Source organism: Vigna unguiculata, chromosome 8 (assembly GCF_004118075.2).
Source record: "Vigna unguiculata cultivar IT97K-499-35 chromosome 8, ASM411807v1, whole genome shotgun sequence".
Classification (NCBI taxonomy): domain Eukaryota; kingdom Viridiplantae; phylum Streptophyta; class Magnoliopsida; order Fabales; family Fabaceae; genus Vigna; species Vigna unguiculata.
The window spans coordinates 27,652,359-27,665,361 of record NC_040286.1 but is presented as its reverse complement, the minus strand read 5'-3'; the positions used below and the strand labels follow the sequence as shown (position 1 = coordinate 27,665,361).

Sequence of the window (13,003 nt, the reverse complement as noted above, 5' to 3'; positions counted from 1 at the left end):
ATAATAATAAATATAACTTTTAATTTTTAATATATGTATTAAAAAAATTGTGGCTTCTAAAATTTGGGACCTGGATGATTGCCCCAGTAGACTGTGGTGGATCTTCCTTCCGAATAAACTTCTTCTAAACCTAAAACTTCATTTTCCTTTCCTCTTTTTCAGTATTATTTTCTTAATATTAGAACAAATGAATAAACTTCGTAGGTTTTTCTCATTTTCTGTGGGATAATTATTTTTATCGCAATAATTAGTCAGTTTTTATACTTGGCTCTCTGCTCCAATTTATTTTAGAAAAGTAATAGCATTTTCGAAATTCTAAATAATGTAATTTTTTGCATTATTTAATTATGTGAAGAAAATAATTCTCTTATAAATAGAAAAATAATTTACACATTCAAGGTTGTGATCTTCTGCCGTTTTATCTGAACAGATTTTATCCCTTCAAATTAATAACGGTTATCTAAGTTATAAAGCTCTTAATCCACACACACACACACAATATATATCATATAAACCTATCTTACATAAACATTTAATTATAATTCATCTTATTTCCATGCCTATTAATAATAAAAATAAAGCAATAAGAAAACAATTTCTTTATTAAATATTTATAAAAATAAATATACTGACAGTACAGGTAAAATAAATTCAATAACAAATGAAAAAGAAAAAATTCTTTAACAATTTAAAGCCACTGTATATGTAACTGTAACTCAGTAATTATCATTGTCATGTTCTTTACTTTTAGGAAATGACATTAAACATTAATTGTCACATCATCTATAGGAAAATGTCTGTACCTTTTTTTTCATGCTAAAAATATCTGTACTTTCTATACATAAAAGTTTTACAAAAAGGGAAAACTGAAAATGCTTTATTTTGTTACAATTAAGTTATTTTTTGCTTAACACTGAAAAAGGAAATATGTGAAAGGAATTGACACAGAAAGCTGGAACTTTACTCTCTTATTAATGTTGTAGCAGTGGCACTTTGACTTGATCTTCCATTCCAATAACAAAGTGCAATACTTAACTTTCATAATTGTATTAATTATTATGCATTCACCATTAAGATTAACTAATTGTTCTTAACCATCGTTTTAAATTATATGGTTAATATTAGCTTGTATACACTTTGATCTCTCTAACTTGTTCTGTCAGTTTCTGTGCCATATTTGACTGTTGTTTTTGTTAAGGATGTTAGAGAACAAACCAAAACCAATCACCATGATTCATAGGAATCTCCATTAATATATAATGAACATGTTAACATGTTCTTGTTGAAGAAATCAATTATTGTCATACATTAAGAAAAAGAAATCCAGCTAACTTGCTTCTAAATCAGTGGATCATTATCAGAAACTCAAAAACTCTTCCTACATAGCTAAAGTGCACTTGCTGTGATGATATTCTGCACTTCTCTAGCTTCTATTCTCACAAACATCTTCCTCCATATCCTGCACTTCTAAATAGTGCTTGTTTTATATCTTCTGCACTCAGAATTTTCTTCTGCTGCACTTCCTGTTGAATTACAAATACAAAAACATATAAACACAAACTATATATGTATATATATGTACAAGAAATGTTTCTTAGACAGTGCCAAAACCACCACAGAAAGCCTTTGATTTTTCTCTCTTCAATTCCATCCTTATGGAGTGATATAATTTATGATAAACTATGGTTCTTCAAGAATGTAAAAATCACAACAAATATTTGTTGAGAGAAAATAGTCCTGCAAGTAAATTTCACTATCTTAAGAGATTAAGAGATTTGGTCTTTAATAATTCAGAATAAAATCTCATGTTCATATCTACTTCAACTTTAGAAATGCACCCAGTAGAAAATAGAACATGTATTCTCTATTGATTTTAACCCCTATCTGATATATACCTCTGAACAAGAAGCTTGCACTGTGAAATCATTGAAACAGCTAATAACACATTGTTGGATCTCCATGCCTAATGTTTCCAATGTGTTTACTGTGGACAGCAACATGCCTGGCTTCCCTGCACAGCAGATCTCCACCCTTGTATTGCCATTTCTCCTCTCCACATCAAACTGCACAAAATCACCATACAGATTCTTCAATCATGATATCTATTTTCACTTTTAGAAGAATTTTGCTAGGTTAGTCCTATAATATGATCAAATTAATGTGTATAAGTAGCAGGATTATTCTATCCATAAATATTAGTTATTAGTTGTTTTTGTCTCTCCCAAATGTTGGGGAGAAGAGTTGAACCTGCTATCTCTCTCACCCTTTCTAACCTTACAACTCAATGTATGAGTAGCAGGTAACTTTAACTTTCATAGATTTTTCATAAACTGGGTTTGTAAAGTTAAGTTAATCCCAAAACAAACTTTGAAAACCCCAAAAAAACACATACCTTGGGAGAATTTCTCACTAAGATTTCATCTGGTTTGAAATCCTTGAAAATGCTAGCAGTGTTGGAATCCAGTTCTATTTCTTGCTTCAAAGTGTTAATCTTTTCCAAGAGCTCTTTCATGTAATCAATAGTGTCTCCAAGAATAGCGGTTCTGTCCATCTGTGAGAAGCATTTTTTCAGCAAGAAAATCAGCACTTATGCTGCATATATATGAAACACAACAAAGTAGTTCTATATTTGAGTACTTCTTGTAATGATATAATGACTCATTCTCACTTCATAATACCTTACTTATCTTTGGGACAATTGACCTTAGCATGGAGAGTCTGTCGTTTAATCTCTTTCTTCTTCTTCTCTCTGCCATTAGGTTCTTGGAAGGCTGCCCCTGAAGCTTCTTTGCCCTATTCTTTCTCTCCACACATGAATCTGTGTTGAAAACAGGCATTTCAGGGGAATGGCTTGGCTCCATTTTGCATGAGGCTTGAAGGTCCAAACAATGAAGCTCTTCCCCAAGCAAACCCGGATCTTCTTCTTCTTCCATCAAAGACAATGGAAAATCTTCATGAGGAACAAATGAAGGGATGCTATGTGAAGCCTCAAGGGTGTTATAAGATGAATCTACAATCTGGGGTGCAGAAAATTCATCAAACAAGGAACTATAGATTTCATTGAAGGCATAGTCGAAGTTGTAACTCTGAGGCACTTCTTGAAAAGAGAAAGAATTTGAAGGAAAAGCTTGGTTTTGATCAAAACAATCAAAACCCCAAGCATTAGAAAAAAGCTGGTTTTCTTGTGAACATGGATTGGTATCCCATGGTTCTCTTCTTAGACCCATTGATTCCTCCAAGAAATCATTATCATAAAGTTCCATCTTTTCTCTCTCTCTCTCTCTCTCTCTTTCTCTCGTGGTGTGATGGCTAATTGTTTTGGAAATACTACCTTGAGACAATATAGTACTAAGTTGAAGCATATTTATAAGAGCACAATGAAAAGCTTGTTGCAAATTGCTTATTATATGATATATATTATTCATTTGCACCTATACCCTAAGACCAAAATGGAATCTGCTTTTCACATTACAGAAATAGAGGGGGACATTCTTGTCTTTTTCCACCCAAATTTCTAAAACCAAAATTACATATTTATTAATATGAATTTGTTGGAAAGTTTGACCCTCAGATCTGTCTGAAACCAAAAGGAATGGTAGTTAACATCATAAACCCTCTCAGGTTCTTTGCATGTTAAAAACTTCACCTTGGAGAAGATTTCAGAGATGGGTCCTACACCCCAAATGCTTCCAAACTTTGGCTTAGCTCATAAATTCAAATTGGTGGGTGATCCTTTTTTGTTCTTTTCTGCTTACTTTCCTATCCAATATATGTGTTATATACTTAATAGTTGTCCACACTACTAAAATAATGAATCACACATTTTATATATTTATCTATCTATCTATCTATTTAAGTTTCATTTTCCATCACAAAGGGTTAAATATAGGCACATAGAACCTTCATTCTCACCCCACCTGCAAAATGTAGACCTTTTCTGTATATCTATATATCTCTATGACAGTATTCTTACGAAAACGTATATACAATAATAGAAGTGTGAATGCAACACCACGTACTATTTTTCAAACGAATCTCTTTGGCTTTTGTATCTGTTTTTTAGCTACTTTACGAATATGCAGATATCATAAGCAATTTTTTGGTTACCCTTTTGATTTTTCCTGTCTTCTACTCACTACTGACTTGTTCCTTCCCTATATGGAAATTGTTTGCATGTAGGGACTCCCTATTACACTTTTGGCTCTATTGCATGATCTTGATCCACATAACTATACTTAGATGAAGTTCATTATTGTTGTTATTGTCGCTATTTTGGTACCAACTTCAAGTATATATGCATGTACGCATTTATAACGCATGGTCCACGAACTTGTTCTACTAATAGCTTCTACAAAGCCTAACAATTAATCTTCCGCAACACATGGTGGCCACATGATTCGCAACTTGCAACACCATTTTTGAAATGGCTATGTAGATTATTATTCTGTGTATCTATCATACAACAAAGTGTTCTTGTGAATAGGATTCGTTTGTGGTAATTACAGGTATTATTAGCGCGTTATTATGCAGTAGGAAACAGTGTATCCAAATTGGTCAAATTGGAATTTATCAACTCTAATTTTCTTGAACTCATAAAAGTTGAAATTTGTCCACATAATTTATTTGTTTTGAAAATGCTTCGTTAGTTCTGAGTAGGATGGTTGAGCATTCATTTCGATTGGTATCGTGATAATATTTAGAATTATTTCTTTAATTTTAATGATTCTTCATTTTTGTCACTTAAATGCACCCCCACTTAAAATAGTTCAATCCCAATGAGAGTATTGAAAAAAAAAAGTTATGAATATGCCAGTTTTAATTGTGAAGAATCTGAGAACATGCTATGATATGTAACAAAACAAGCTAGTCTACAAAAAGAATTGAAGACACATTTTCTAAACTAGTAGAATTTAGTTATAATTAAGGTGGTATGGTAGCCATAGCTCAGGGCCTTTATTATATTGAGTTATATATTATATATAACTCAATATAATAAAGGAGTTGAGTAGTTTACTTAATCATAACTTCAAATATTATTGTTGTAAAAAAATATTTTTAAGAATTCATTATTAAAATCTTTTATATTACATATTTTTTTTTTTGTAAATTTGTTAAAAAAATTTAAGAAAAGATTTTTTTCTGATATTTTTTCTAAGAATCTTAATTATCGGATAATTCTTTCGTAAATAATTATTTTCTACAAAATCATAAAATTTGTAAGTATTTTTTACAAAATTTGTTGTAAAAAATGTTTTATATATAAAATATTTTACAAAAGAACTAGCAGTAATTTCTTGCAAATTATTTTTCATACCAAAATTGATAAATATTTTCACTGAACAAAATTTCAAAATAGAATTATGAGGAAATATGAGTTTCTTATAGCATGTACAACGATATATTTCCCATTTAAAAATTTTCTGGTATAAGAAACTAATAAAGACAAAAAGATTATATGTCAAAGAATGTAATGTTTAGTTAAAGTGTTCATTTTTACATTATTTTATCATTGTGTAGTGTATAAGTAATGTAGAAAACTTTGTGTGCAAATCTATATATCATATATTTGCATTGCAGCCCTGTCTTTTTTTCAGGGTTATATGAATTTCTATGATCAAGAATATCCATGACATAGGCATGAAAATGACTATACTAATAAAATAAAGTACAAATTGAGGACTTTTATATAAAGAAGTTTATAATTTTTTTATAAAGTTTTATTCAGTTATCTAATGAGCTGAATTTTTATTTATTATCTTTTTAAGATTTAAATTTTATTATGGTTATTACAGTAATAAGTTGTAAAACTATATAAATTGAGTAAACACTATAAATTTTATAAAATTTATGTGAGCCTTAATATTAATTTTGTCTTTCTTTTAATTTGAAAACACAGAAATGATTTTGAACAAGATTTAGTCTAGATGCGATCAAAATTCTGTGAAAATAATTAAATAAGAAATAATAATGGGGGGTGGCCTGAATTTGTCATTGTTTCATGATTTCGACTTTGAAGCTTGAAAGTTAGACACAGCTATATGATGATGTTTTCTCTGCAAGAAATCGTGATTGGACTCAGAAATCAATAAATAACATCACCTCTTTTTTCTAACAGTTCAATAATGATACTCAATTACTATTATGTTTTAAAAATGAAAAAAGATCACAACCAATTTCTTTCGATAAAAAGTTTTCTCCTAGATACCTTACATAAATAAATAAATATAACACATTTTTGTCTACATAAATGATGTTTTAGGATTAATGTGGAGATGATTTAAGGAAAAGTAAGCGAAAAAATTTGTATCGTTTCATTTAAGAAATTTGAAAAGTAAGAGTGAATGAATTCTTCAAATAAAAATTATGAAAATTTGTGAATAATTTAACTGATGTGATAAATAAAAAAACAAGCTTTAATGGATTAAAATATGATATTATTATTTTTTTCTTATAATTAAAATTAATATATTACTATTACAATTATTTATTATTTATTATTATTGTTATTATTATTATTTATTTTTGTTGTTAGGAATATATGTCATTTTGACTAAAATACGTAAATACTTTGTGTTCTTGATATTTTACTTTTGTCTTGTAATTGTTCATGTGTGTGTGTTTTTGCAATCCCCAACAACCGGTAAGAGTTTAGGGTTTTGCACAAGAAAGAGCAATAATAAAAGAAGGAAAAGTAAAAATTGACAAGTTTGACAAGTGATTTCAGATTCTGGAAGATGCAAATTGAAGTTTATTTGTATCAGAAGAAGTTGTACCAACTTTTCTATGAGAATAAACTGAAAACTATGTCTCAAGGAGATTGGGAGTTGCTAGATCGACAAGCTTGAGGTTTTGTCAAATTAACCTTAACGAAGAATGTTGCTTACAATAATGTCAACGAGAAGACGACATATGATTTGATAAAGGCATTATCAAACATGTAAAAAAAATCCATCGACATCAAACAAGGTATTCTTGATTCGTTAGTTAGTTATGAAGATGCAAAAAGGTGTTAGTGTACAAATCATGTAAACGAATTTAATTACTTGCTGTCAAGATTAGTTTTAGTGAATATTAAATTTGAGAATGAAGTACATGCCCTATTGTTGCTATCTTCATTGCCTGATAGTTGGTCAGGAACTGTCACGGTAGTAGCCAGTACATTTGGGACTATAAAATTAACCTTTTAAGGAATTATGGATTTAATCCTTAGTGAGGATGTTCTAGAAGGAATGTCGAAGATTCATCAGGGTCCTTATTAAGCATTGAAAGTAGCGGTAGAATGTCTGAAAGAGGGTGCGATTCTGGGCGTGGCAAATCAAAGTCCAAGAAGCATGGACAATGCAAAACTCGCAAGGATATTACTTGTTGGAATTGTTAGAAGAATGACCACTTTAGAAACCAGTGTATTGCTCTTGCTGCTACTAAATAAAAGAGGCATGACAACATAGTGAATGTAGCAAGAGGAGGTATTGGTGATGTGTTGATCTGTTGTGTTGAGAGCAAGTTTGAGTCCTGGATCAGGGATTTTGGTTATCTTTCCATGCTTCTCCTTGCAAGCACTTGATGAAAATTTTCAGAACTGTAAATTTTGGCAAAGTTCGTCTAGTAGATGATGAAGCTTTGGACATTGCAGGCATGAGAGATATAAATCTTAAAACTTCTACTAGTATAACATTGAAGGATGTTAGATATGTTCCAAGACTCAAGAGAATGTTAATCTTTGTGGGCATGTTGGATGTTCAAGGATATCGAGTCATATTCGGAGATAACCAGAGGAAGGTGGTGAAAGAAAATCTAGTTGTTGGTCATGGCTGGGAGAAAAGAGCCCTATACATGGTAGAATTACCTATAGAAGAAGTAAATTCAATTAGGGATGTTGTTGGTCACCCTTCAACTTGTGGCACCAAAGACTTGGTCATATGAACATTTAAGGTAAAGGTATTGGTCTTAAAGGGGAAGATTCAAGAATTAAAAGAGGTAGAAGATGGTTTCTGTAAACTAGGTGTGTTTAGGAAGCAGAACAGAGTTACTTTTGCCAAGACAGGGAGGATGCCCAAGCTTGAGAAGTTGCAACTTGTTCATACAGATGTGTATGGCCAACATTAGTCTTATCATAAAAAGGATCACAATACTATGTCACCATCAATGATGATTCCACTAGAAAGGTATGAGTTTATTTTTTTAAGTAAAAATAAAAAGTATTCAATACCTTTAAGAAGTGGAAAGTTGTAGTTGAGAATGAAACTGGGTTAAAAATTACATTTTTAAAGTCTAATAATGGTGATGAATATATTATTTCTAAATTTTTTGATTATTGTGTTGAGAACGAAATTAGAATGCTTAAAATTATTCCCGAGTCACCTTAGCAAAATGGTGTTTCTAAAAGAATGAACTTGAATGAGAGGGCAAAGAGTATCAAAATTCATGCAGGGTTACCAAAGACATTTTCTGTAGAAGCAGTGAGCACAATAACATACCCCATCAATAGAGGACCCTCAGTTCCCATAAGATTAAATATTCCTGAGGAGGAATGGCAAGGCAAGGATGCAAGTCTTTCTCACTTAAAAGTATTTAGTGTGTTTCTTATGTTCGTGTTAGAGATATTGACAGGGACAAGCTTGATCCATAAGCAAGAAAGTGCATTTTCATTAACTATGGAGCAAATAATATGAGATATTGCTTTTGGGGTGATCAAAATAGAAAGATCATTAGTAGTAGAGATGTTATCTTCAATGAAAATGTAGTGTACAAGGGCAAACTTGAGGCAAATATTGAAGCTAAAAAGATGCCAACAGAGAAAAAAAATAGTGTTAGAGGACATTACAAAAGACAATATTGCAAGAAAAAGTGGAAGTCCAAGAGACATGATAGTTGAGGAGACCACTCCTGTCACCTCAGTAGTTCAAGTGAGGAGATCCAACAGAGTTATTAGGCCTCCTAAGTACAATTCTCTCCTTTAGCAAATTACTTGTTGTTGATTGATGATGGAATGTCTGTGTTATCATGTGGCATTGCAAATGGACGAAGCAAATCAATTGGAGTTAGTTATGCAAGAGGACATGAACTCACTCAAGAGGAATAAAATTTTGTATTTGATTGACCTACCATCAAGAAATAGGACGTTGCAGAACAAATGGGTGTTTAAGGTCAAGGAAGAACAAGATGACATCAAGATATACAAGGCAAGGTTAGTGGTGAAAGGATTTCAACAGAAAAAAGGAATTGACTATAATGAGATTTTCTCTCATATAATTGAAATTACTACTATTAGACTTGTGTTGAGCATTGTGGTTGTAGAGGATCTACATCTAGCAAATTTAGATGTTAAGACAACTTTCTTACATGGTGACCTTGATGAGAACATCTACATGGTACAACTAGAAGGTTTCCAAGTGGCAGGAAATAAAACTTGGTTTGCTAGTTAACCAAAAGTTTGTATGGATTGAAGCAAGCATGCACCAATATAGTAGTACTTAAAGTTTGATAATTTTATGAATATGAGAGGGTACAAGAAGTGTGTCATGGATCAATGTTGTTATATGAAAGATTTTGGTCCATCCTATATTATATTATGATTGTATGTTAATGACATATTAGTAATAGGCTCTAATATGGATGAAATTAATAGATTGAAGCCAAAATTGTCTGAAGAGTTTGAGATGAAGGATTTGGGTGTTGCAAAGCATGTTTTTGGCATAAACATAAGTAGAAAAGTATCCTATGGTTCTCTAATATTATGTTAAGATAAGTATATTGGGAAAGTGTTAGAGATTCAATATGCAAGATACCAAGATCGTAAGTACACCTTTGGGAGTTCACTTTAATATCACCAAAGAGCAATCACCTAAAACAGATGAAGACAAGGTAAAAATGGTTAAGATTTCTTGTGCTTCCACAATTTGTAGCTTAATGTATGAAATGGTATGCACTAGACCATACATTGCTTATGTAGTGATAGTTGTTAGCAAATTCATGTCTAATACAAGAAGGAAGCATTGGGAAGTTGTTAAGTGGTTGTTACTCTACTTGAAAGGTACTTCTAAAACTACATTATGTTTTAGTAAGAACGATAATATTTTGGAAGGATATAGTGATGCATATTTGAGAAGTTGTTCAAACACAAGGAAGAGTACTATAGGATATGTTTTCATCGTAGGTGGCACAACTGTTAGTTAGATGTCTCGACTTTAGAAAAGCTTTGCACTTTCAACCACAAAAGCGGAGTACATGGTGATTTCAAAAGGATGTAAGGAAATGATTTGGTTGAAGAATTTTTTGAGGAGTTAGGCAAGAATTAGTGTGACAGTGCTCTCTATTGTGATAGTCAAAGTGCTAGATATGATTCTAAATAGGATGGATGCAAATATTTAGGGATTGGAATCAATTGAGAATAGAAAATTGAGAATTTTAAAGAAAATAGAGAAAACTTGGATAAGTGAAAGCGCCACAAACCAATTTTTGATAAGCCTAGAGATGATCGCTTCAAGAATTAAGGAATTCTTGATAAGGTTGCAAGATGCAGGAAAATCCTAACAAAGATAACCTCAGATATTTTTGGCAAAAGTGTTCTACCCTATTATGAATTCCTAAAGGTTTGTAAATATAAAATCAATTGTGGGTCTTAGGTTCAAATCTTGAGTATAACCATAATGTTAATATTTTTATTTTAACACTCCAGACATGCAATACATGTAATCAGCTTGGTCTCATCAAGATGTGAGATCTTCAATTGGGCATCAAGATGAGTTACCTTGTGTTGCAATGTTTCTTGGGCCTTTCTAGTCCTTCCTTTTGTCATGGGTCCACTTAAGTCTTGAATTAGGTCTTGGTCTTGGTCTTGATGATTCACATCATGTCCTTGGTTTTTGATGTCCACATCACATTCATCTTGCTAAAAATCATGTGTTCCATGCAAAGACAAAAAACATCTAGTTAAGATACCATTTCATTAGAAGGTTAATTAGTGATGGTACTTTTTTCTTGGACAAGATCCTTCGGTAAGAGAATCTTGCATATATTTTAACCAAAGTGGTTACAATCGAGAAGTTCAAGGTTTGCGTGGATTCAATTGGCCTTCATGGTTAATTGTTGAGAAGACATAACACTAGTTTGAAGGCATTACAGTTTTAAGGTTTACTATATTTACTTTGGAGTGCATATGATGTGATCAGCCTCCAAGTGGTAGTTTGTTGAGTATGTGGAGTCTAAAGGGTTTATTGGACTTGCCCCATTTACTTGCTCTAGTTTTATAAATACTTATGTAATTTGTAAACCTAATTTATCAAACAAAATTACCATCTAGTGTAGTTGTGGACGTAGGTCATTTAGACTAAACCACGTAAATCCTTTGTGTTCTTGTTACTTAATTTCAACTTTTAATTGCTCGTATGTGTGTGTGTGTGTTTGTGATCCCCAACATGGCTTGTCTTTAGGGATGACAAATAAACCCGTCTTCGTAGGTATTGCCCGAACTCGTCCCCGTTTTGACGGGGAATCCCCGCATTGACTAGATATGGGTATGGAAAATCTCTAACCTTTTAACTAGGTATGGGAATGGGTATGAGGATGTACATATCCGTCCCCATAACCACCAAAATACCTGTCCCCGCCATATTCCTGTCCCCAATTAAATTATTAGTCAATTAAGTAAAATTCATTCGCACACACACACACTTTCTATTTTATATTTCTTCTAATTGTTTGGTTTGACATAAAATTTATTCGCATTTCCAATATATTTTTCATCTTATCATAACATTTATGCAATTATGTTTAAAAGATGTATGTCAATAAAATATTTTTATGTCTCACATTTGAAAATTTCTAATTTTTTAATATTTTTATTTATTGTATATTTTCCTTTCACATGAGAACGTTTAACACTCTCTATATTTGAGTGTTAAATAGTGTAAACATTTAATTTACTAGGTATATATTTGTTTTCCTTTGTACGATATCATTCAATAGTCTATCAAATTGTTTCTAAGACAAACATTTGATAATTTTTTAATTTTTTTATAATGTAAAAAATGATTTTGATATATTTTATATAATTTTTTTTTAATTTTTTAAATTTATTATTATACTGTAATTTTGTCACTATAATTGTATAAATAAATTTTATTTACTATAATATAAAATTTTAATGTAATTGCCATAAATTTCTTTTTATCAGCATGAAACAATTTTCGTTATTTCTCAACCATTGAATGTGTTGATATTTGAAAAATTTTGTTAGATCTCTAAAGTATTTTTCATTTTATCATACCCTTAATTATATATTTATTTTTCTTTGTACGATTTCATTCAATGGTCTCTCAAATTGTTTTGAAGATAAACATTTGAAATTTTTTTAATATTTATATTTTTTGTTTATTTTTATAATATAAAATATTATTTTGATATATTTTATATAAAATTTTAATGTAATTGTCATGAATTTCTTTTTATCACCATCTAACATAAATTGAAGTTCAAAAGATACAATATATATGTTAAAATTTTATTATTATTAGTTTAATATTTATTCTTTGCGTTATTTTGATCAAGTATTATAACTTTTATTAGTGTATAAAAAAAAGATTCATTAGAATTTAAAAAATTGAAATAAACAGTCATTTAAAATATATTTAAATTTGAATTTTTGTTTTCCTTTAATATTTCTTCTTTAAAATAAAATATCAACTATAATTCATTAATGTTTATGTTAGATATGTATAAACCATGGGAAAGAAAATTATGCACAAGAGGTGTTTGGTGAAAACAACTCAACTGCTTACTGATTTATTAGAACCTTGATCAATATATAAATTACAATGTCTCATCATCATAAAGAGAGAAAAGTAAAACCTAATAAAACATAATATTTGATAATAATAATAGAAGAGAATCAAATATATGATATCTTTATCAATATAAATAACAGCAGGAGATAATATCTTTATCAGTTTGCAAATTTAACAAATGTTTTGATTCTAAAATTTTTTTATTTGGTATTCTAATT

At 30.5% G+C, this 13,003-nt stretch overlaps 1 protein-coding gene across 1 annotated transcript; it reads right to left on the bottom strand.

Moving 5' to 3' along the window:
- Nucleotides 1–1,222: 1,222 nt before the first annotated feature.
- LOC114193658 (transcription factor bHLH93-like) lies at nt 1,223–3,342 on the bottom strand. The gene is made up of 4 exons (XM_028083541.1): nt 2,679–3,342; nt 2,393–2,551; nt 1,896–2,063; nt 1,223–1,523 (listed from the first exon to the last, which is right to left on the bottom strand). The coding sequence occupies exons 1-4, from the start codon at nt 3,261–3,263 to the stop codon at nt 1,437–1,439; spliced, it is 999 nt and encodes a 332-aa protein (XP_027939342.1). The 5' UTR covers nt 3,264–3,342; the 3' UTR covers nt 1,223–1,436.
- Nucleotides 3,343–13,003: the final 9,661 nt, after the last annotated feature.